Source organism: Spermophilus citellus, assembly GCF_964194105.1.
Source record: "Spermophilus citellus genome assembly, chromosome: 1".
Taxonomy (NCBI): Eukaryota; Metazoa; Chordata; class Mammalia; order Rodentia; family Sciuridae; genus Spermophilus; species Spermophilus citellus.
The window spans coordinates 238,803,112-238,830,229 of NC_138182.1; the positions used below are offsets into that span (position 1 = coordinate 238,803,112).

Sequence of the window (27,118 nt, forward strand, 5' to 3'; positions counted from 1 at the left end):
TCATGAAGTTGTTTTCATACCAAAGATATCTGAAAATCACATTGAATCTAAAGCTAACCTGCATTGTCCTTGATATTCCCTTGAACATTTTTTCCAATTTTAGAAACCCTGAAAGCAATGTCAAATGAACACATTCTTACATACAACTTTAGTTAATATTGTTTCATTAGTCCCAATATTTCAACATGGAAATGCATTTTAAAATCTTTTAGAAAGAAACTTTGGGGCCACAATCCTTCAAAACAAGCAAGACAGATGCAATAAGCATCTAATTATTGATTTAGACCTTTGGTTAAACTAAAACTTAGACAACAAAGTGACCCTAATGGATTATATGAACTAAGAATAAAAGGAAAAACAGAAAAAAGAGAATGCATAAAAGTCTAAAGAAATGGTATATCCTATTCTACCTCCACTGAGCAATTTAATAAGAAGCCACAAATAGGCTCCTGAGAAATCTCTGGGATGACTGTTAGCTGGTCTGAATTTTCACAAGGCAGCAAGATTTGAGACAGGGAAAAAGCCTACTTGAAAAGTCCTTGAAAGCATGTGCTTTCAGGGGGTTGAAGGTACTTCTGTAGCAGAGTTGTTTACACTTCTGTTATTTAACATTGGCAGATTCTATCAAGTAAAATGCTTTACACACCTTATGACAGCTACTCTAATAAAGCCTAGACTGATATGGGGAGCACTAGAAGAAATATGACTGCATGGATTTTCCTCTGACATAAAACCCACATTATCTCACAGTACCGGGAGACCTGTAAAAGAATGTTCACAGCAGCTCTATTCACAACAAGGCCCGTCCACAGTGGAGAGTGATATTCTCATTCCTATAATACTCGAGAGCTGTGCTGTCTGATATGATAATACTACTAGCCACATGTGGCTACAGAGCACTTGCAGTGTGGCAATAGTATGATTTGAGATGTGCTGTTAAGTATGATATAGACATCAGATTTCAGATGTAATATGAAGAAATGTAAAATATCTCAATATTTTTGTTAAAACAGTATTTATAAATACTGAAGTTTATTAATTGAATGTGAATTAATATTTTTTGGTATACTGAGCCAAATAAAACAAACTATGAAAATTAATTTAACTTGGTTTTTTTTATGTTTTAAATTGTGCCTCCTAGAATATTTCAATCTAGGGCTGGGGTTGTGGCTCACTGGTAGAGCACTTGTTCACATGTGTGAGGCACTGGGTTCAATTCTCAGCACCACATATAAATAAATGAAAAAAATGAAGTCCATCAGCAAAAAAATATTTTTAAAAAATATATACATGTGGGTCACATCATATTTCTGCTGAACAGAGCTATGCATCAATGACAATGAAAGAATTACAGGTATACAAAATAATATGGACAAACTCTACACCTGATTTTGAGTCAGGTATACAGGAATCACACTGAATGATAAGTTGGAAAAACGTCAAACTAAACCAGTGTTTAATGATGTCAAGAACACCACCACCAAGGGAGTGATTAACATAAAAATCAGGCATGGTTATCAAGGAGAAGAGAAAGGAGCTATGATTCGGAAGGGGCACAAAGAACCCTCTCAGGTGCTGAGAGCCATCTACTTCTTGGCTTAGGTTTTTTTTGTTAATCTATCCACTCATGTTTTATGCATTTGTCTGTATTTTATATCTCACAATTGTAAAAGTTTAAAAACATGAACTCAAACTTCTTTCTTTAAGCACTTCTATTTGCTCTATCAAATAATGACTTTGGGGGAAAAAACTAAGAATAGAGTTGGGTGACTTGTCCTACATCTCAAATCTGTAACTAAAGGAAAGTGACAATGTTAAGTTGCTGAGCTGTTTAATCAAGACTGCAATACTTTCTTCAACATATTTTAAGTATTTAAAAAATTATGTTCGTTGTTCATACATTTTAAAAGCACAAGGAACTGTGCTTTACATTACCGTATTATATGGGAAAAAAGTGGAGGGTATATTTCCAAACAGTTGCATATTCTCTTAAATTGATATATTTCCAATGTACAAAACAGACTCCTGTTAAAAATGTTTACAAATAAATAGCATGTTCAATGTGTAGAAGATTTAAACAAAACTTTTTGTGACTTCTTATACAACCAAACTCTAAACAAACTGTAATATCCTAAAAATGAAAAAATTCTGACCATGTATAGGTTAGTTTATTGAAAAGAGTGAATTAAATATCTTAAGTGTTTTGCATAATACATAGTATTTGATAAAATGTTGCTAAATAAAAAGAGTATAAAAACCAAGCTTTAAACAAATGATTTTCTGAGCACAAAAAGCATGAAATGCTTCAAAAGATATATTTTAGGATATAAAACTAGATCTAAAAATTTATAGCAATGCTCATGATCCCTTTTATATTCAATTAATTTTATGCAGAACCAATTTATAAATGAAAAGAACACCAGAGAAGAAATCTATGGAATCAATGTCTATACTCACCATGAACTTGGTTGATTTCCGAATTTTGGGAAAGAATTTCATCTGCTAATTTTTGAGCAGTTGGCAAAACTTCCGTGTGGTGCACTGTGATCAAATACTGTACAAACTTTTGTAGCTGGTCTCTATTCATTTGAAAGAGAGTCTCTGAAATGGGAAGATGCAGTTTGACCTGATCTGGCTTGCGGATGCGGTATAAAGACAGTGCCACAACATGGGCACAATAAAATATGTCCTTGTTTCCACAGCTGCAGGTCACTGAGGTAATCTTGCAACGGTCAAAGCTGATGGCCACATTGCAAACAGTTTCTGGCTCCGACTGTATTGCAGGTTCTGTCACTGTGCCACTCAAGTGGAAACCTGTGTGAAAGACAGGGAGAGTTCAGAGTCCACATTCAGATGCTATGAATGTTCTAAATCCTGAAAACGTGGTGCTGGACAGGAAGGAGCAAGAAAAAGTGACAGCTTTTATTTTCAGGTAAAAACATTCAGGCACCAACCACCACCCAATCCCTCCCCCATAAAAGTAAAAAAAAAAAAAAAAATAGGAATTTTCAGACATGTTGAGGTATTTTACACAACTAGATAAAAACTATTATCAGAATATATCACCAATTGGATCACAACATTAGTAGACCATAATCACTTTACTCTGTATCTGTGGTATCGAGATGAAAATATTCTAGATCAACAGGGTAGGGTTCATGATCTTTCTTTTTCCTTTTTATCTTTTAGAGTCAGCCAGATCAACTTTCTTTTTAAAAACATCTCTCCTTCTCTCTACTTTACTCTAGGCAGCCATTAGTGTGCTCCAACCAACATGGTAACTGAGGAGTTTCACAAACTCTCATAAACTTTGACCAGAGAGTTTTTAATTTAATAATCCTTTCTGTAGCAGACATGACATATGTCCCAATACAGCAATATCTTTGAGTAGCAACTGCTGGTAGAAAGTTAGAGACAACCAAATCTCATATACACCACATACCAATAAGTGACTCATAATGATTATTTCTTTCCATATCACACAGAGGAAAGCTGGTACAGATGTTAAGATTATTAAACAAACACACACATACGCACACACACAGTACAAAAATCACAAGGGGGAAGGAAAGGGCCTTAGAAAACTCATACGTTAAACTTAGAACACAAAAATCTTCGAAAAGTTCCATGACCAGTGGCCATTTGAACTCTGCTTACAATGATTCAGACTCACTCCACACAGGTAGCCAATCTCTCTTCAACAGTTCTAGCTAAGCTCACAGCCAAATGAAAACTGCCTCCGACCACAGCTATGCACCAATTAGTACTAGTCTACTTGGCCAGAGGACAAACCTTCCACACTCCCTTTCCCTAAATGCATAAGGAAGTTAACCTAAATGGTAGGGTCGGGGTGGGGGATGGGTGGAGGGGTGGGGGTGTTGAACATTGTTGAGTCCTAACTACTCAGCCTCTCCAAAGTCACATTCAGTGCCAAAGAACCAACCCTGATCCCTTTGGGAATATTCAGGACTCAGTTTTACTTCATGATTTGAAATGCCTGACAGAAATTTGAGTGCCACATAATGAAACCTTGGGCTCTCTCTCTCTCTCAGTCTTCCACTACACTATTTAATAACATTCATCAAGCCAGTCACTGATTCTTTTGACTTTGCTAAATCATTCACTAGAAGGATCTTTACCAGGTGGGGAAGTCTGGAAGAGGTGGTACATATGGAGCTGAGGACGTGTAGGTTGAGAGGAAGAGATAGACAACACTAAGAGTTTTCACATGAGATGTCTGTACCTAACCTTACTGTCTCCCTGACAGAAGCTACTTAGGACAGAGATGGAAGACACCCACTCACCAGAAATCTTTCAGAGTAATATAATTTCAACTTGATAATTCATAATCAAGAACTCTTAATAGAAGAAGAAAAGTATTATAATAATTTTGACTAAATGAGTCAAATAAAAAGAGCATTTCATAAAAACAAGTTACCATCATTGCTTCACAATAAGAGAATTTGAGAACTATCATATAATAACCATTCCACAAATATTGCACTGTTTCAAATAGATATCCCAGTCTCCTTTCTCTCTTATTATCATTAAGTTTTTCTGAAAAACCATAATTAAAATAAGTATACATTGGGCTGGGGATGTGGCTGTCACATATATGCTTTCAGGAAAACCAGATAGATAACAGAAAAATAGTTTTAAACTGGCCATTGACAAAAATCAACCCCTTCCCACTAAAAACTCACCTCTCTCCTTGCCTGCCACGTCAATGGATTTGTCTCTTTACAAGTGATACTGGAAAATTTTTCTAATCATGGCAAAGCTGAGATAATTGAGGATCCATATGACAGAGAATAATTAGTAAAGAGCCTACCAGGAGGGTTGTGGGTGCAGCAGGAGTGGTAGAGCACATGCAAGGCCCTGGGTTCAACGAACCCCAGGACAACCTTAAAAAAAAAATCTTTTTTTTAAACAGTCTACCAGGAAATAATGTACTGGAGGCTTCAAAAGAGCTGACGTTAATTATCAAAGAAGAATCCCTTAGGAAAACTGATGAAGCCTTCAAGTAGTTTTTGCAAACATTATCATATTTATTTCTGAGTTATACAAGTCAAAGAATATATTACTTAATCTTAATATTGTACAATTGTGCTGAGAAAATTTCCAATTTTGTTTCACTGACTATTGCTATTCTTGCAAAGTGTTTTTAAAAGCTAACTACAAAGCACTGTGACTTCCAAAGTAATTTAATCCAAATGATATGTGAAGGCACAAATAAACACATACATGTCTTATAGAATAACACTTCGTTAATCTGGTATCATTAAAGACTAAGGTGTTTCAGGAATGTTCACTTTTCCACATAATTCTAGATCATCTTTCAAGTGCCCAAACACCTTGAAAAATTCCAACCCTTTTTGACAGAAATATCTCCAAATATGGTACAGTCTACCCTGCCACCCCAAGCAGTGTCAGCTAACTGGTCACAGTTAGGGTGCTACCATAAGGTGCAGATGGCAGTTTAAAAGTGGATTCCTTTGGTTACTTTTCTCCAATAACAGCTATCATGGTGTTCCTCTACCACTAAGCCCTTTAAGTGTCTTTGCTCTCAAGTTAGTGGCACCTCTAATTTGACTAGTTTTGTGGCAGCTATTTAATACTTGGAGGCCTATTTGGTTGGTGGGGGCTCCCCTTGCCTTTTTGGCTAGGGTGCTGGAAGTCAACAGGCATGAACCTTAAATAAAGGAAAATCACATGCAAATACATAAAGGGCAGCTGGTATATATATTACTTTTTAGGACTATGCAGTACTGAGTTAATTCCATCAAGCCTTCTTACTTCAGGGTTGTATTATGGTGTACTTTGGCCTTTACAACTCATCAAACCTTTGAAAGTCACTAGCTCTGAGTGGCTTTTAAATCATACCACAGCACCCACAGGAGAAGCAAGGACAGTATATTCCTCCTTCAACAATACCAAGAGAGTTCTAAGCCATCCTCCCTCACCCCAAACACCCTACACATCTCCTAGCTGCTGGATTTATCTCTTGGATACTGAGGTGACCTAAAATAAAACAAGGCTTCTGAGAATTTAGTCTTTCTGGTGTTTTGACTAACTATAATGACTGGCTGTTTAAGAACTGAGCACACAAAAAGGGGCAATCCTGCACTCTGTGGTAAAACACGGGATAATTTTATTTTCAAATAACAAAACTGAAGAAATTATTATAAACCTTGTCTTAAAAATATTTGATTTTACAGAATATATTCTATGAAAAACAGTTAATCTCACCAAGGCAACAGCACAGGGCAGTCAATTTATCATCATATTGTCATAGAGTCCAATAAAACTTTAGTATCCACATTCTTAATCTGCAGGAATGGGGTGGGGGGGAGGCGGGGGATAAAGTACAAAACCAGAGCGCAGTACTGCACAGGCCTGGGGAATAGACTTTGATTCAGATCAGGTTCTGTCTCTTAAATGCTGTGTGCCTTGGACATGTTATTTAACCTATCTGAGTCTCAGTTTATATGTGCAAGAACGTGTCTAGAAATACGCTGTAGGGTTGTTTGGGGGATTAAAATGAAATAACATATGTAAAGCACCTGGCACACAGTAAAAGTGCTCATTAAATTTTATTTCCCTTTCCTTCCCTTCCCAGCTGGAGAAACAGGGAGGAGAGTGGACACATTCCCTTCATCCATAACACTTTCTTTTTCTATACTACTGGAATTTTGCAGGAGGAAGCCTCACTTATGAAGTGGCTTGAAAAATAAGAGGGATTACTGAAAATGTCTGAGGAAAATGGGTAAGGAAACACTACAAGAATTATTGTTATTTGATGGCAAAATGAAAAATTTCAGTGTCATTTATACGTCTGCTCAGTCTAGCTCATTCTCTATTTTCCTCTTAACTTCTTTGTATTTATTCCATACACAAAGAATCTAGAAAACATTATTCAAGAGGGTATTTATTTTTTTAGTAACCATATGCAGTTCTAAAATGTTATAAAGCTATGATTCTTAAGTGTGGCCCTGGGACATCATGAAAGACCTCACATCACTTTCAGGAGGCCCATCACGTTGAAAATTTTTACAATTATACTTAGATATTATTGACCTTTTATACTGTCTCTCATGAGTGTATATTTAGTTTTCGAGAGGCTACATGATGTGTGCTACTAAGACAGACTGAACACAGTAACAGAAAGGAAAATCCAGCTCTTTTCTATTTAAGGCAGACACTGAAGACATTAAAACAAAGTCACTCTTTTTACTAAAATATTTGTAAATGACTTAGTTATTTCTTCCAGTTAACATACCATTATTTTATAGTACATTTTTCTTAGTTTTTTCTGCTTTATTTATTTCTCTGTTAAGTACCAATAGATAAAATCCCCATAAACAAAAGCATTAATGGGTCCTCCACAAGAGTCCTGAAAGTTGAAGAACTACTATTACAATAACTGCCAAGACACAGAAGAAGTAACTACTCTTCTCCAAACTGTCTTTGATGAGGCATTATTTGCACTTGAATCTTACAGTAGGTCAACAGTTAATAAAATTAAGTAGAGAAACACTGAAGATTTCTAACACATGAACTTATATTCAAATCATCTACATTAATTTCACATTAACAAAGATTAAAAGTATTTATTAAAAGCATCAAATCATCTACATTAATTTCACATTAACAAAGATTAAAAGTATTTATTAAAAGCAAACATTTAACTATTCACTGATATTCAAAAATAAACTCTTCTTGAAGATGGATTTTACATATCTAAGGTTAAATCTTAGTTGCGCTGTAAAGGGGAAGACCCATGATATCAGACTAGAAAGACAATCACTTTAAATTTTAAAACAAAGAATTTCTAGAGACTGGCCGTATGTGCATGTATGTGCTCAGCTAACTAAAAAACAGTTATAAACTCAAAGCACCAGAAAATTCCTTAGCTAAAATAAACTGGCAGACATGAAATAAATACACACATTAAAAACTATTCCTTTATGGCACATTCTTTTCAGAAAAATGTGTGCCCTGTGTGTGAGGTGCTCAAGTTAACGTATTCTTTGTTGAAGAAGAATTTTAACAGAAGCACTGGTGTAGTACTTGCAATACATCTTTCACCCTTTTCCTAGAAAAAAAAAAAAAAAACAGGGAAATTAAAAGGCAGAAACCAAGGCAATGTAATGTTATGGATGAAAGGGTGGCAGAGATTTTGAGAGTTTTGTTTTTTTGTTTTTGTATTTTCTTAAAGCTAAGTCCTAAAATGCAAAAGTGCTTACTTACATTTAATACTCTCATAACAATATATTCACTGGTTAATTAAATACACTAGATAAGCTAAATGGTATAGTAACTAATACTTCCTATGTGTCCTTGGCAAAACAGATAAGCCAGTTGTTGCTTCACCCCAAAACCTAAAGGGAAACCTTTCCTAAACTCTTGAGAAATGCTACATACAATCAACACCCACATGTAATGATCAATGTGAAAAACAAAACATTTCAATTCAAATCTACACAATCTCCTGAACAATTTTACAGGCATTATAAAGCCTAAGATGGAAACAATAATCTCAACTCAAAAACCAACTTATCATATTCCTTCATATTACTTCTTAACTGCAAAATTTTCTCAAAGGGAAATGCTAAATTAAAGAGACTGCATCCTATGAGCTGGCTAATTAAATCCTCTAATCCTAATTTCTAATACTAACCTTAAACAGCTTATAGAAAGACATTAGGAGATTTTGCCAGTAATCACTTAGGAAGCAGCTTCAATTTTTCTGAAAAAAAAAATATTTTTTAATGAAAAAGATTTATTTCAAGTCCACCTAAAAATGCCTATTTGGAAGAAAAATCACTCCTACGCTGCATTAATATTTGAGAAAGACAATGGCAAATTAATGCAAAGGCCAGACTGTAAACCACAACACACCATATAAACAACATAAAAATTTACGAAGCATGCATTGGATAGGCCCAACAAGAGCTCCCAACAGCATTCTGATCATTATTGGTTTTATTTTCTTGTTAATAAATATTCTTACACCATTTCATATAAAAATCCAATTAATCAGAATACTTATGTTAGGTATGAGTGGTGTTAGTTAGTTATTTAAAATTATTTCTGAAAATAAGACATGTATCCACTAATTAGGCTATATGCAAAGAGAACCTAAGAAGTAAGCTCAGTATAAGGGGGCAGTGTTGGACTTTTTTTAAAAGTCACATCATTCAGTGTTATTTCAAATCCCTAAGTACATAAGGGTTCCCCTGCAACCACTGCCATTATCATTAAGTAATTTTCCAGGTTGTACTTCTGAATTTTAATGCACTTATTTGAGGGAAATGATCATTGCCCAGTCTCAGATTCTGGTGGGTAGCCACAAGGGGATTCTGATAAGCCAGTTAGGTAGAATTTGAGTTAGTATTTCTACAACTGTAACTCTGTATAGAATTTAGAAAATAAGTGGTTCACCCCAATCTGAAATTAAGCTGCTTTCTCTGGTGCCAGACTTTTTCTAATAGAAGCAAAGCAGCTCTGGCCTTCTGGCCTTCTTAAAAGCAGGGACAGCCAGGCAGCCCTCCCCCTTCAGGACCTCTTACAGAGCTCTCATGACTCCCACAACACTTCAGTGCTCCTTCCTTCCCAGGTCACTCTGGCCTATTGCCTGGGTTCCAAATTTTGGAAGAGCAGATGAAGTTTTTTAAAGCCCTTTGTTGCCCAAATACCAAGTCTCAGTATATCAGCACACTTCTGTCTTGCCTCCTGGGCCCAGAGTCTAAATGAGGAGACAGAAAATCCTCTTTACCGGTTCATTTCCTGTTGTTGCTTACAACCACCTTTGGAAATGCTTGGCTGTTTATTTTAGAAGCGGTGGTGAAGGGAAAACTCTGGGGACTCATTCTACTTACCAGAGCTGAGAGGTAAGGAAAAGGTGTGCCCTGATCTGGGAGGGGATAAGGCAAGCCCTACAGCCAAATTCTTCCACCCACACTCAGGGAGTTCAGTACAAGACCCCATATTTTGGCCCTAATTCATTATTATTGCCTTATCTCATACCCAGGCCCTGACCCACTTCATTCTTATAATCAATATTTTTAGCAGGCATATACAACCCTTTTTATAGGTAAAGAAACTGAGCTTCTCTCGGAGAGGCAGTGGTTGAACACACTAGATTAAGTAGGCAGTAGATTAAAGGAACTAGAAGGAACATAGCATTTCTACAATCCAAAAGATACACCTGCATGGTTTTTTTTTTTTTGATTAAAAACAAAAAGTATCTTCCCATGCCAATGACTGAAAAGATACAAAGGAAGCAAACCAACAGTTCCAGACACTTTATGAGTAAACTGTTTCTAAGGTTTGGAACCCCTGGAAGCAAGGGATGACCATCTTTCATCTCTGTGACCAGCACAGTCCTTGGAATAAGCCACGCCCATGAAACTTTATCAAACTGTATCACAGAGAGCTCTTCCAAGCAACATGTGCCCTGCCACGCGGAAGTCACAACCAAATGCTTTGAAAGTCACAACCAAATGCTTTGGCCTCCAGCCCAGGATAATTTAACTCAACTAAAGACTATTTCTAAAGAGTCCACTCCTCTCTTATACTCCATTAAACAGGAAGGTGACACTGTAAAGGCCCATGGCATCCCTGTCAAAGAGGACCACCTTGTAGGAGGTACTCAAGAATCTGTTACATGAAAGAACACACTAACACTCTTATAGAAGGGCTTGGTGGCACACACCTATAATCCCAGCTGTTTGGGATGCTAACACAGGAGGACTGCAAGTTCAAATCCACTCTAGGTTAGTGAGACTGCGAGTCAAAACATTATACTTTTAAAAAAAAGGAGGCGGGAGATGTAGCTTAATGGAAGCATGCATGTGTGAGGCTCCGAGTGAAACCCCCCCTACAGTCAAAACAAAACAAAACAAAAAAACATGCAACACCCCTGCCCCCCCCCCCAAAAAAAAAGACTCTTGGCATATGGAACATATAGACTGTTGCTTTGCAAACTGCAATGTGCAACAAAATCACCAGGAGGGCTTATGGTAATAGAGATTCTCAGGCCCCACACGTGGAGAATTACTGATTCATCCCAGGTAATGCTGATGCTGATTGGCCTGGGGACCAAACATTGAGAACCACTGACCCCAGATGATTATTAAAATAGCCTAAACAAAATTTTTCTGGTCAAAATACATGGAGTAGACACAGTAAATGAAATGGTAGAAGAATATTTAATTGTGATATTAAATACACACACACACACACACACACACACACACACACACACACACACAAGAGCTGGAGTTTAGATCAGTGCTAGAGCACGTACTTGGGTTCAATCTCCAGCAACAAAATAAAAACAAAATTTCTTAAAATGTACACAATTTCTAGCTTCTTACATTCTTACCAAATGCTCCTAGGCTAAGAAGTCATGTATGTGATATTTAAACTTATCAGAGAGAAAATACCATTTTCTAAGTTTCAAAAATTGTTACTACCATAATTGTCAATTCTTACAGCTGTACCATCAAGTTTTAACCTTAATTTAAAAACTGAGTCAAAATATTAAAAAATATACTAGAGTATTTATTTTTTTAAAAAAGACTGTTTACAACATCCATGGGATTCCCAGTAATTAAGCGTTCTTTATGTATAAGAAGTTGTTCATATAATGAAAAAAAAAATATTGGCAACTATTTGAGTAACACACTTTTTGCCAAGGGAAAAGTCCACCCTACAAGAGAAAGTCAGAGGCAATAGAATGCAGCAGGAGGTGGAACAGCACTGTAGAGAGAATTAGAACCTTCTAAAGCAAGGTCAGCTTTCTTTCAAGCGCCATTATGCCTCAGCTAAATGACCTTAGGCAAATATTTCACTCTTGATTTTTTTTTCCATTTACAAACAGGGATAATAATAGCTATTTTGCATGGCTTCAGTAAGCATGAGATGAGAAGTGACAATGTATGTAAACCACTACCACAATTCCTTTTATGGAATGCCTGCTCCCATCATTACTGTAGTACAAATGCTGCAAGCTCTGGGAAGCTTGGCATTTTCAACATGTGCACTAAAATCCCAGCCTGTCAGAGTAAGTGCACATGCTGCTGGAAATGCCAAGTTCCCAAGAGCATGCTGGCATTCTACTATAACAACAGACAACAATTTGCTGTTGTAGTAATTAATATTCCATTATATTCATACTTCCAAATTAACAGAACTGCTATCATTTCTTTCTTTTACCATTTTTCATAGCACTCTTTTAAAATGTAACTTGATTTAAACAAAAGAAAAAAAAGAAGGGATCCTAGAAAATTTAATTTCATCTCCACTTTTAGTTTCAGTAAGTAAATGTTTCATTCTTCTATTTCACTATTCTCACTACTAAAATATAAAACATCTCTTTTATCCCTAATGTTTACCCTTCTATGTCAGGTATGTAAAATTATTTTCACAGCTTAAGTCTGTCCTGTTACTTAATGGGATACTAATTGAAAGTTAGAAGCAACAATAAGGAGACTTGCAACTCTTGTTATGGAAAAAAATGACCACAGCTTTTTGTTTTCAGTTATTTAAGGCACAGTAAAGTCAGAGCTCCTGCTCTCCTTGAAAAATCCCAAAGAACACTATCCCCTGCAGGATTGCTATTTTCATGACTGGAGATCCAGCTAAGAAGAAAGTCCTCTCTGTTGTGTGTGTGTGTGGATGTATGTATGCTTTGGCTAAATGGTACATTTTTATCTTAAATACTAGTGAGTAAAGAGACCGATTATCTGTTCAAAATGCAAATAAAATTACTAAAGACATTTCCACCCGTATCTTGGAGCAGTGTAATTACAGGTGATTTATTTTCCTTGTTTGAGTTGGTGTTAGGAAAGTTCTTTTTTTTCCCCTAAAACTTCTACAATGAATACACTACTTATAAGGAAAAAAGCACTTCCCCAAAAAACTGAAAAAGTGTTCAAAGTATTCCTAAATCAAGAATTTGAAATATAAATGATTTCCAGTATGTGTTCTGGGAGCCACACATCTAGTGCAAACACTGGATGTTTCAATGATCACATCCAATACAAACACTGATGATCATCATGCAGCTCTGCCACAATGACTGGCCCAGCCTGCTTTGGCAATAGGACACTAAGGCTCTCCTTAATTCCTAAATGGTTGGTCCACCTTATGGTTAGCCACAGTCCAGAAGATGACAAGCTACACAACTTAAAGATTGACAACTGGGCTCCTGATTCAAATTTTAGTCCCACAGGCAAGTTATTTATTACCTATTTCTTGATCCTTTTTCTTTTCTCGTTTTTTAAATGATGTAAGTAGACATTAAATTATTTCTTAAAAATTATGGAGGTAGGCAGTTGTAACGGCATGAGACCCATGATGAAAGGATGTCACATGCACTTACATGACACAAAATCTTTCACCTGCCTTGGCTGTTGATGGTCATCTCAGATGATTTGACAACTTTGTCGAGAAGGGGAGAGAGAAAGGATAAATACTGCCAGAGCTACAGTCACTTATATGTCACTGGCATTTTTTTTAAAGCTTTGAAATTCAGTATGAAAACAAGTTAATTATTTAGTTTTAAGCTAAATAATTTTTACCCATCTGCCTATAATTGTGATTCTTAAGGAATGATATCTTTTTGTTGTGTCCAGTATAGTTTGTAAAATTTCTAGCAATATAAAAGAAAATCTCATATTGCATGAATACAGGGTAAGGCTTAACTATTCAAATTATGTAAAATATAGAATAAACAATATAGAAACATTTCAAGCCCATAAAAAATGGAGTAAAACCAATGGATTATCTTTCCTGCCTTCTTGACCTAAAAAACTATATTCTTTCTCTATCCATTGTACTATTATGGACATGTGGCCACAGCACTCACCAGCCACTTCTGTAATCCCCTACTTGGTAAAAGACAAGGTACAAGGCTGCAGGAAAGCAGTCATGAACAACACAAAGTTCTGTGTTCAGTTCTGACAAGTCACTGCATTACTGGACAATCTGATAGTTAGGAAAGTCAGATTAAAGCTGAATTCATAAGTAAATAAGACATCTGTAGCAAAGACCTTATTAACAGAAGGAAGAAGAGTTCCCAAGATCATGTAAGTTTGGATTAGTACATCTAGCACCACTTTTGGAGATCCAGAAAGCACAAAATGAAATGGTAATGGTTCTAAGGACTTACACAGTAAAGGGACTCCTACTGAACTCTATTTACTAGACTGTTAAAGAGGAATAGTAGTAAAAAGTCTAGAACAGCAGCTGTAAGAAAATGAAAACATAGGTCAGGATGAGCAGTAAGGCTGCTAAAGAGAAATCATAAATCAGCTTCAGCCAATTGACAAAGTTTTGTGGGTTCTTTTCACTAGGAGTTCAAGCCCACCTGGCATTACACTGAAGGCTAAAGATAACTCCTCATCCATATTCCCCACCCACCATTGAAAAAAAGCAAGTAAGTATTTATTGGGAAAAAATCAGCCTGTGTTGAAAGCCAATCTCCTTATAATACAATACAAAAGAAAATACACCAATGTTGTTGTTACTGCACCACAATTATAGTCCAAGGTTCATCTGACATTCTCTCAACTAGAAATACCTACTGGTATTTGGTTAACCAGAATACCATATTCTCGTTACTCACAATGATCAAGAAAAGTGTTTACAATATTTTATATCCAAATCCTCAAAACTTGAGAGAAAAAGCTCTCTGTGGGAAGACTGAAGAAAGACTAAGATGCAGATGATGTATCAGAATTTATTCCATAATATAACAAGAAAGACCCATGGTCCTATAAAAGACGATCAGTTAATGTTAGGGTCTCCACGGCATTTACAAGTACTCAGAACAGAGTCTGATTTATGATTCACAATATCTACTGTATGAATAAATGAATGAATGAAAAAGTAAAATTTTTATTTAATAATAGGTTAAATGAGAACTAATATTATACCAGATTGTTTACTGTGTCAAGTTGCAATATAGCAAAGTCTAAAAACAAATGATCTATCTGTCTTTCCCAGGAAGCATACATAAAGAAGTAATTACTGAAAAGTAAACTATTATCATAGGCAACATCCCTCATTAATGGTGTGACATTCACAGTGGCTCAGGAGGATAAGGCAGGAGGATCTTGAGTTCAAAGACAGCCTCAGCAACTTAGCAGGGCCCTAAGCAACTCAGGCAAGACCCTGTCTCTAAATACAATATTTTTTTAAAAAGGGCTTGGGATGTCAGTGATTAAGCACTCCTGGGTTCAATTCCCAGTACCCACCCACCCCCCAAAAGTGTAACATTCAAAAATCTCACAAAAAAGTCATTAATAATACATACTATTGTAAGTAACAATTTGGTTTTATTTCTTCTGAAGGCAAAGTGTTTATGCTGTAAATGAACAGATGTATTTTAGCCAAAGAAAAGAGAATGTTCCACCTGGTTACTGGCGAAAAAAATTATAGAAAAAAAATCATAAAAATTTTAGCTATTGGTCCAAGGATCTAATTACGATTTTCCTTTGAATGTCAAATAATTGTTAAATAATAAATAATGATGACCTTACAGTGTGAAGTTTGGATTTAAAAAAAAATCAATAGATAGTGAAGAATCACCATGCCCAATTTTTGACTGCTGCCCATTTTTAACAAGAAATGTAAACCCAAATGGCTTCAAATGTAAAAGAGTGCTAATTAAGTAGCAATTATATATATATAGTGACTTAGGTTTCCGAATCAAAATCTATGCCTGAGGAATGGCTATATAATGGAGTGGGAACTGACCTGGGAAAGAGACTTGAGATTAATCCCAGCTCTGCTACTAATTAGCTATTTAACTTCAAGACTTTGGCTTATTTTCATACCTATTAAAAAAGGCTAAAGGACTAAATTGGTGATCTCTTACCTTCTTTGGAGCAGGTGGGGAGTCAGGAAAGGGAGAAGGTCATAGATCCCTGGAGCATCTGAAAAGGGGCAACAGATGTTACCCCTAAAACATGTTATGAAATTAGGCAGAGTATTTCAGTTTTGTTTATTTAGGGTAAGGGAATCCCTGTAAATCTCCCCCCATAGACTCTCAAACCCTCCAACTTCCAAACAAGTCAAAAGCAGCTAAGCATGCACAAGACCCTGCATCAAAAAAAAAAAAAAAAAAAAAAAAGCAGCTAAAACATATACTTAGGTTCAAAATACACACTGAAAATCTCAAGCTTTTGCCTCAAATTATTTTTTCTTTAGTTTTTGAGGGACTTTTGAAGACACTTTTTAAAATATTTTAAAATGTATGTTTTGTGTATTTCCAAGTCATTTAAAGGCAAACCAAATATTATACAAGTATCCACATACTTGGAGACAAATACACTGTTCCAACCCCAAGAGGCTATATTATATATTTTTGAGAATAAGGGATTTATTTAAAGATAGTCTACACAATACAGAGCATCAAATGATGAAATAAGAATAATTCTAGAATAGATTTTTAATGGCAATTAAATGGGGGGAAGCACAATAATTGGCATAATATATATGATTCAATGACTGATTACTACCCTATTGCATCATCAAACTTAAATAACATATATATTAAATTCAACAAAAATATAATACATCAAATACATAACAGTCAAAAGATACGGAGGTCACTTCTTTAATCAACTAAAATTGTTATATTTATAAAAGCTGCTTTAATTGCCTAAAATTTAAATACATTTAGATAGGTGGTCAAGGACTTTTAAGTTTTAAAAACAAATCTACCAGAGAATGAACTATGCAGCAAGTTTTAGGTTCTGAAATTTTGAGAAAAAGGCCAATACATTTATAAATCAAACATATTAGCTCAATGAATGTTTCATCATAGTTCAAATAATTTCTCTGGCACAGTATGAACTCTGCTACTTGAGGTAAAAATAAATTTGCCTCTTCTCTCTAGGGTCAAAAAGGTAGTCAGAAATTGAAAAAAGTCTAATTTCGAACACAAATGTAATCGTCTGCCTCAGAAACCTATAAATGTTAGGATTGTAAAATATGGTAGAAGAAGAGTAAAGACAATAGAAGAGGCAGCTATAGCAGTGTCTTTTACTGATGTAATTGATTTCTTCTCTTTGATTTCTCTCTCCCTCTCCTAACATTTGTTTTTCAAATTCTACATTTAAATCTCTACTAAACATTTGCCTCTTTCCCTCATCCTTTATTCCACCAAAGTGACCTTTATATACATACACACAGCCAGAGGAAATTCATTTGCTAAAACTGAGAGAATCTTCTCTTTTTCAGCTGTATCCCAGCACTCCAAACCCTACCCAGACCACTTAGAAGTAGCTGGAGCACATGTACAATTACTCTAAAAAGTTTCTTTGTTGTTTTGCTGTATCCCCCCCCCCCCCCCCCCCCGCCGCTTTAGGGCAGTTCTCCAGGTATACTAAAAGGAAAAGCCTAAATTTATCAAAAGAAAAAAAAAGGTTTTTACATATCCAATGTCAGCATTTTTTTAACAAAAGCATTAAAAATCAAGTCAGATCAGATAACTACTTTCTAAAAAATATTTTCTAAAATACTAAGGAGTCCCACTTATTCTCTTGAAACAAATTGTGTTTATTTTTTATATGAAAATTAGATTCACTTTCTTTTTAAAAGGCCTCCAATACATAAAATCTTTATCTGAAATTGGATTCTCCTCATATAACAGTGACAGCCATACTAATGATATAGTTTTTAAGAGTGAAAACCAGGAATGAAAGGTTGATATCTTAAGGGAAAACTAAGTTAGCATAATTAGATTAAATGAGGATCTGATTTCCATGATCATGACCTTACCAAACAGTAGTACTCGTTGCTCAAAAACTTTGGCTCTCAATAATTCTGAACAATCAAAGGTTCAGCCTGAATAGCTGAGGGGGCGTTTATTCCTGAAACCAGCATTTTCATTTCCCATGCTGATAAAGGCCTTTTGAAAATCTGTCTAACATCCCTTGCTTCCTAAATAGCATAAACAAAAAAATCTAATTTAACCTTTGTATGATGACTCGGGGTACCTTACTGTGTTACGTTATGCTCCCAAAACTGCACTCACAGCCTCACTCAGTGCCCTGAGTACCTGCCCTCCACTCTTTCTCTTCTTCTGGAAAAAAGCCAGGTGCACCCTTCTCAGTGCATTTCGTTTAACAGCTGCAACACCCAGCCCCTCCTCTAAAATGCTATTTAAATCTGCCAGGAGTTTGGAAACTTGTTAACCACAATTTTTAGAGCTATGTATAAATAAAGAGTATATAAGGTCTGAGGACAGATTTGTAAGGTTTTCTTGTGAGTTAAGGCTTAAGCTTCAGTATGGGGATACTGTGAATTTGCCTTGACAATTTCACGGCCCTTCTTCTTTGTGCATTTATCAATTGTATCCCAGACAGAAAATAATCATTAGAGAAAACAAACTGCTATTCAAGTTCTCCATGTAAGTGCCAGGAAAGTAGAAAAGGTTAAGTTCTGAAATTACTTCTCATTACTAGAAATATGTGCTGATGTGTTAACATGTCAGATTAATTGCTACGGTCCATATTAACAAGGAAAAAAAATAATTTCTTGTCACCACATGAATCCAATTTTCTAAAGAAATATAAAAAGACTTTGAAGAAAGGCTATACCTTTTCCCCCATCATAAGCACAGCTTTAAAAATCTTGGTTTCTAAATATCATTCCTCAATAAAAGGCACCAAGACTCTTAGACAAATGGAAGGTTCTAGGAATAGAGTAAAGAAATAAAATGATGAGCCAGGAGAAACTGATGGTGTCAAAAAGGAAGTACTTTTTTAAAAATTTAGGGAACTGTCCCAACGTAAAAAACCCCAATAGCCAGGCTACAACTATTTTGAGTAACAAAATAAACAGTGATGGTATTAGATTATAACTCAAAAAATTTAAAAATTATCTTTAGGTCTATACCAATATAAATAAATTACTGAATGAACAAGCACATAAATGGGAGGAAAAGGGACATATCTTCCTTACAGAAGACTTCTACTTAATAAATGTAGAAGGAATGATGGAAATAAAAATTATCCCAAAAACACTGTAGTAATATTTGCTGTAGGCAAGATACACTCATGATAAAATTAGTGGGTGAAGTTTTTAAAGAGAAAGAGAATATTGCATAGCCTCAAAAAATCTCCCCTCAAATACATCTGAACAACTGTAGTGATTTCAACATATACCTAAATGTTTTGATACTCTTCTCTCCTGAAGGTAGAGCTTAATGCCCACCTCGAGTTAAGTGTGGGCTGGACTTTAGTGATTCCCTTCAAATGAAACAGATACAGATATTCTCGAAAAATGCTGAGAGTGGATGTCAGATATTCTCTCCATAAAAATGGTAACTATGTAAGGCAAATATGTCAGCTAGATTTAATCTTTCCACAATATACATATACTTCAAAACATGTTATACAGGGTAAATACATATAATTTTGTGTCAATTTTTAAAAACTTTAATGAGCATGAAAAGCAAAAAAGTATTAACTTTGAACTGGAGAACTCTGGCAACTATCACCTTAAGCAACTGATTAAAGTTAACAGAACCAATAAGAAGTCATGTTGCTATTGTGCACTCCCAATATGATATGATGAGAACACAAGCCCCATTTTTGTGGTATTTTTGCAAACTAAGGCACCTTAATCTAATCATGAGAAAAGCATCAGATAACTCTCAAATTAAAGGACATTCTACAAAACACCTAACCAATACTCTTCAAAAAAGTGTCAAGGTGATCAAAGACAAGGGAAGACCAATAAACTGCCTCAGACTGGAAGAGACTAAGGAAACATGACAACTAAATGCAATATGGTATCTAGAATCGAATCTTTGAAGAGGAAGAAGACATTAATATAAACAGTACCTTAGTGATATAAGATGTTAACATCAGGGAAGCTAGGTGAAGGGAATATGAAAACTCTGTAATATCTTTGTAAATCTGAAATTATTTCAAAATAAAGTTTTATAAAAAGACATCTGATGCAGTTACCTAGTTTTAGCAACCACAAATACTTAAGCCACAAAGACCCTGTGGGTTGCTTAAGGTAAATTTCTCATATTCTAGTTAAGATAAATTAGATGAAGAGAACTTTTCATGCCAAAAAAAAGGGGGGGGGACACTAAAAAACACTTGCACGGGGCTAGGTTGTGGCTCAGCAGTGGAGTGCTCGCCTAGCATGTGTGAGGCCCTGGGTTCAATCCTCAGCACCATGGAAATAAAATAAAGATATTGTGTCCAACTTCAACTAAAAAATAAAATATTTTAAAAAAATACTTGCACATGTGCACCAAGAGATGTACAAAATAATGTTCACAAAAGCTTTATAATAAAAAGCAACCCAAATATCCATATATGCTATAACATATTCATTATAGGAAACTAGGTAGCCATGGATATAAATGTACTAGAACCATCTGTGCTATGGTGTGCATGTGATTTGTTCCCAAGTGACTGCTCCCCAGTGTGGCAGTACAGGAGGTAATGTTACCTTTAAAAGGTAGGATCTAGGGGAAGATCTGTGGGTCACTGAGGACACTGCCCTTAGAAGAAAATTCTGGTCTCCTGGAATAAGTGCTTACTAGAGTGAATTATAAGTACAAGTACAGCCACTGAATCTCTCAGTCTTCCTGTCTGGCTGCTGGGTCCTGTACTTGCTTCTACCATGATATCATCTTCTGTTAAAGAATTCCAATGTTACCAGTAATCTTAAATTTATAAGGTAACTATTGGGTACATAAGAACCAGTAGTGTTTTGCTTTATAACTCAAGCATGTATTACAATATTTGAGTGTGTGAGAGACTTTATTAAAAGTATAAGAGAGAGAGTTCAACTTTTAATATATGGCATATTCTGCCAAATTAATATAATTCCTTAGGTGCTAAAAAATCTTTCTGTCTCTACAAATACCAAGCTGAAAAGGTTTATATTCACCTTTCTTTCATGAATCTAGATAACAGCCATTTCTAAACAAAACATTGCAAAAAGTAGAATACCCATTCAGAGTCATTTTTAAAATGTAAAGTACACTTAACTAATGAAGTTCAATGTCACAATGGGCAGTTTGTTTTCCCCCATTTAAAAAGAAAGAACCTTTCCCATCTCTCTTCTGTCATCCTGAGATGAACTATTTTCCCTCCACAAAAATAATAAATCTATGTAGAAGTCTGAGGGAAAGACAACTGACTAAGAAAAATGCACCTGAGTTATCCTACACAATTCTGAAAATCTCTGCCTCCGGTACAGTGATACCAAAGTTAACTCAGTACTTCAAGTAAAATGCCTTCCAATCTTCAAGTGCTTTATGTGCTATTTTACAAAAGCCACAAATCATCATAAAAAGCTCTCAAAAATTCGAATTCAGCCAGGTGTGGAGGTGCATGCCTATAACCTCAGCAGCCTGGAAGACATAGGAAGGAGGATCAAAAGTTGAAGGCCATACGGGGTAAAAATGGGAGTTCATAACCCACTTGAATCAATCTGTGAAATATGGTATATTAAGAACTATGTAATGTTTTGAACAACCAACAATAAAATAATTAAAAAAAAAAAGTTGAAGGCCAGTCTCAGCAATTTAGCAAGGCCCTAAGTAACTTAGAATGGGCTAGGGATATGGCTCAGTGATTAGGCAACACTGGGTTCAATCCCTGGTACCAAAAATGATTTTTTTAAGGATTAAATATTATTAGAAATCTAGAAATTTTAAGAATGACTGAAGTTATTGTATGTGGATATAAAATTCAGTATTAAAAAACTTAAGGGCATTTGCTTTAATTTTTAAATTATTTCCACAATCAATAATAATAAAACCAGGAGGTTTGCCTCCGATTACAAAACACTCAAGAGGCTTTGGGTTTAGCATCATGTAAAATTGTGGATGTGTAACTGACGTGATTCTGCAATCTGCATTTGGGGTAAAATTGGGAGTTCATAACCCACTTCAATCTAATGTATGAAATATAATATGTCAAGAGCTTTGTAATGTTGTGAACAACCAATAAAAAAATGTAAAAAAAAATAATAATAAAATAAAAAAAAAAAAAGAGGCTTTGGGTTTAATACCCATACCTCTAAATATATATTCTCAAAAGGGAGGAAATTGAGCTGTAAGATATCAAAAATATGCTCATAAAGTGATAACTTTCGTCAGCATTAAACAAGTTTTATAATGTAAGGTAACATACTCCAGGTTTACTCAGTGAGGAATACTTCATCCCACATGAGAAGAATCATTTACTTAATGCTTACCAATCAAATTCTGATTTAAAAGGAAAAAACTTCAATCACACCAGAGGGTACAAGAGTAACCATAGTAATGCTCAAACCTACATTTTCTTTTATGGAGGAACTTGTATGGTGCTGTGAAATTTTGCTTTTGAAAAACTATAAAAATTGTGGAATTAAGGTCACTAGAGAAATCAAAACAAAATAAAAATTTATACAACGTTTTGGTACTTCCTACAGGACTCTTGAAATATAAATAACAAACTTTTACACAATGTATTTGTAAAGGATAATAATTTAAAGCACAACTTGATTTTAGAAAAAAAAATAATTAGGGCTGGGGATGTGGCTCAGGTGGTAGCGCGCTCGCCTGGCATGCGTGCGGCCCAGGTTCGATCCTCAGCACCACATACCAACAAAGATGTTGTGTCTGCCGAGAACTAAAAAATAAATATTAAAAATTCTCTCTCTCTCTCTCTCCTCTCTCACTCTCTCTTTTAAAAAAAAAAGAAAAAAAGAAAAAATAATAATTATTCTGTCAATCTAAATCACTCTGACATTTGTACTCTGACTTCCTGAATCTAACTAAAACATTCCTGCCAAGATGCCAGTTTCCTAGTCAGGCTTTCTGAAAGGACTAAGGAAGCTCAAGTTCCCCCAGCTAAACTGGAACCAAAACATGAACCACCTCCTCTCTATAGTTGTAAGCAGAATAAAACACTCATAAATCAAAGCAGTTTGTATTGATCATAACGGCAACAACACACTAGCCAGACAATCTTCAGGAACTGGGACATACTTTGAAAGAAACAGGAGCTTCAAACTACAGACCCCCAAACAGACTTCTTGGAACCACAATATCTTTAAATAAATAAACCTCAGTTGAATGAAATAAAATTACAGACAGCCCTAAGAAACACAGTGGACTACTCAAGTGTTCCCAAAATGACCAATGGCAAAGGTTCCTTCTCCCTATGCTCATTTATTTCTCTCCAGTACAAGTTTATCCTTGCCTCAAGCTTTACCTTCATAAATCATTTTGCTTAGTTCAGAGTAAGAGCAGTATTTGCTTTGTATACTACTTACTACTAAATATTTAGTAAGAACAGTAATAACCATCTGATTATGAAGATCAAGCATTCAGAGTTCAGAGAATAACCATAAGATTACCATCAAAATGTGATAAAATTTTATCTGAGAAAAGATTTTATTTACCCACTTTGGGGGAAATGTAGCAAGGTGGCAATTCAATGGAATGTCCAATTTTTGGTGGCCCCCAATTTGGTACAGTAATTTTTTTTAAATAAATGGCAAATAAGAAATCACTTAAAACAAGAGTGCAGGCACCTCTGAAATGCATTCCCATTTGGTCCCATTCCTTCCCTTTCCCAGCAGCATGAGAAGGCTGATTAGTCAGTATTATCAAACCACTCACGGTCATTCATAGAAATTCTTTTTCCTTTTCCTTCATTCTCCTTCCCCCCAGTACTGGGGGCGGGTGTCTAGCCTCCAGCCTCACTTCAGGGAAGTGTGTTACACTCTCCCCTTTTATTTTTTGCGACAGGATCCCCAAGTTGCTAAGCCTGGCCTCAAACTTGTCATCTTCCTGCCTCAGACTCCCTCCCAAGTAGCCAGGATTACAGGAATTCACCAGCAAGCCAAAGAACACAGACTATTCATTTTTAATGTCTTCATCAGTGCTCATTTCACCTATGGGTCAAAGAAAGTTTTGGATAAGTCATCATTCTTCCTCCCACCTAACTTGATACTACCAGAGTGGTTAAGAGGGAGGAAAAAAAGATATTATATAAAGAAGGCAGAAAGAAAGAGGGAAAAGAAAGGGGGGCTGAGGATATGACAAGGAGCAGGAGGCTTTAGCACAGAACTTATAAAAGCTCAGGATTGCTACTATATATTCAGAGTTTCTAAGAAGCAGCTGGGGAGGTAGGCCCGTGGTTGTTCTAAAATGGAAGCTGTTCTTCCATTCCACTGAAGTGGCAGGGTCAGTCCAAACTGTTCAGTCTCATTCCACTTCTGTGTGCCCTTTCTAGTTAAGCTGAAAGCAGGGTGACTAGTTATTCATACTTCATTCAATCAACCTTCCCTTTTTGGCCATTATCTGATGGCACCTAGAAACCTATCAGGGACAGGAGTTTCACTCACACTGTCCTCCCATTTGCTTCACCCTGTTCCTGTCCTAAAGTGGTCACACTTAAAAGGGAGAGAGTATTAAAGACTTGAAGTGTGTCTTCTTGCAAAGCTCTGGACAGCTTGCCTTACAGTATTCTGTCCATTTCAGCTATGCCAGCCAAAAGTGACCTCTTGCGCTATGACAACAAAATACCAGTAGAACCAAACTACTAAACACCCTTTTGAGGTGCAGGCTGGCATAATTGTACCAGAGGATAATTCTGAGATCATTTATGTGGCCTTTTTCAAAACTAGGCTATCAGATATAATCAAGTATTAAAATTCCAGAAATTCAAAGTAATTTTTTGAAAAACCAAACTGCTAAAAAGCTGAACGCTTTGTCACATACCTTTGAGTAATATTAAATATTAAAGTTGATGTGGATCTATGTTAAGTGAAAAACTGGCCCTAGAATTCAAACAAAAATAAGTGATTTTTCCTATAAAACTCAATCCAAGAGATCTAGAATGAGAAACCAGTATGACTATAAAATTGTGAGCATACCTTATAGCATAGGTGGGGTTTTTTCTAAATTACTCTTCTAAGTAAGTGTTTTGTATAGTTCATTAGGAGTCAAGATTCTTAAATGTAAATGCCAAACAAGAATCCTGTAAGATGGCCAAGGGCTATTACAACAGAAAGAAAAAAAAAGACACTCTGCAAGGACTAGTATGACAGTGCTATGATTTTGTGAGGTTTCTCAGAACATTCCTTTGCAGGTGGTATTTCAAGTAGATAATGTCAAAATATCCTGTATGTACCTGTTGTTATCTATTCCTATTGACACTCTGATTTAGTATCTCTTGTCAAGGCTAGTCCCACTTGATTTCCATTCTCAACTATGGCCTTATCCTTTCTCTTCATTCCTAAATATGCTTACTTCCACATGGTAAATAAGTCTTCCCATCAATTTCTTGGTTCACTGTTTTATCTTACTCTCTTCAAGGTGCATCTAATCAGGGCAGTATGTCTCAGATTGAAAATCCCTTTAACTTTCTTTCAGAATACTACTGACACCCCCAAACAGAACATTTTCATGTTCATATATATTGTCCTATTTACTATAGAACCCTATGTTTTACTAAAGTAAAAATTAAGTTCTCTAACCACTTAATTTAAATAATGTTGCCATTCAACAAACCATTTGTGGGAGAGACGATGAAATAGTCAATGAGAAGAATATTTGTTGGTCTACATTCATCTGTACAGAACTTGATATTCTCAAAAGTGACTTCTGCTGTAATATCTTATCTGATTCAAATATCCACATATATCAAGAATAAAAAAGACATGGGTGACAATTAAGACCCAAGCACTATTAGGTGCTTTTGCATTTAGAAGTTTCACAGCTCAATAAAATATATATTATGCACCCCCCACACACTTTTTATACAGATGAGAAGGAAATTCAGAGAGGTTATGATGTGAACATTCTAGTAAGCAACAGTTCATCTAACTCAGCTACACCATGCTACCTATAATCTAGCTTTGTCAAAGAGAATTTTTGTAAAACCATAACTGCAGTTAACATGAGAAGACTGGTCTGTCACATATTTAAACCCTGTGAATACAGAAACAATGAGTCTTAACCACATGCAAAAGTCCACGCCTGAGTAATCAGAGAACCTGATCCCTGCACTCTCCATTTCCCTCCATAGCCCCACCCTACATATGCAATGTGTGCTCTTAGACAGGTCATTTAACCTGTCCAAGAGCACATATTGGTAGGTCTTGTTTCCTACATGTAAAAAGTGGAAGGTAGAAGAGGTCATTTTTAAAGTTATGTCCATCACTTTTACTTCTGATAATATTCAACTGTACAGATTAAATTCCCTAAAAATATGCAAAAGTATGAGGGCTAGGATGTAGCTCACTGGTAGAGCACTTGTCTAGCATGTGCAAGGTCCTAGGTTCAATCTCCAGCACTGCAAATGTGCAAAAGAAGATGAAAATCACCATTCTACAAAGCAAAAACTAAGTTATTAAGTTCTTCTTTATAAAGTCTTTAAATACAGATGATTTAAGATGCATATCAACATTTACTAAGTAGCTTTGAATAATGAAAGGCAAAGTGATGGAAGTCTCTCCATCAAGCTGTCTTCACAGCCAAGAGCACAGTCCAAATCCAGTCTGCCAAATTACCAAACTATGGCTGAGAGAATAATATGAGTATGTGAATTTTAGTGATGAAAAGGAGGGGGTAAAAAAGACTGGGGACGTGACTCAGTTGATAAAGTGCTCACCTAGCATGATCCTAGCCCTGGATCTAATACCCAGTACCCCACCAAAAAAAAAAAAAAAGTAAATTAAAAAAGGAGAAAATAAAAGGGCTGGCAATTTCAAACTTGGAATCACTTCCTAAACTGCCATGAAACTTTTCACATGTAAAATAATCTTGTACAGATTATCTGTAGTCTAGGTGAACAACATAAACTCATTACCTCATATAATTTCCTCTGCCAAATATGCCTCTCTTCTTCTCTCTGTAAGTCCTAATGATCTTTACAACCTATTTCAAATCCACTCAGCACAGTTCTCTATTACTTAGAACTTTATCACCCTTTATACACCAAAGTATATGTTCACACTTCTGTGCACCAAAGTACCTTTGCAGATTGTTCTTATCGCTCTTAGCACACAACACAACACTATGGTGAATTGTTTCTATGCCTGTCAGTTTCAGTGGACAGTAAGCTGTTTTATT

At 35.7% G+C, this 27,118-nt stretch overlaps 1 protein-coding gene across 1 annotated transcript in view; it reads right to left on the reverse strand.

Moving 5' to 3' along the window:
• The window catches only part of ZSWIM6 (zinc finger SWIM-type containing 6), a gene marked incomplete at its 3' end in the record, with an annotated part of 190,587 nt that overhangs the window by 64,853 nt on the left and 98,616 nt on the right, over positions 1–27,118 (reverse strand). Inside the window, exon 2 of the mRNA XM_081291106.1 lies at positions 2,458–2,814. Coding sequence (XP_081147232.1) covers positions 2,458–2,814 — 357 coding nt within the window. The remainder of the gene's footprint in view (positions 1–2,457; positions 2,815–27,118) is intronic.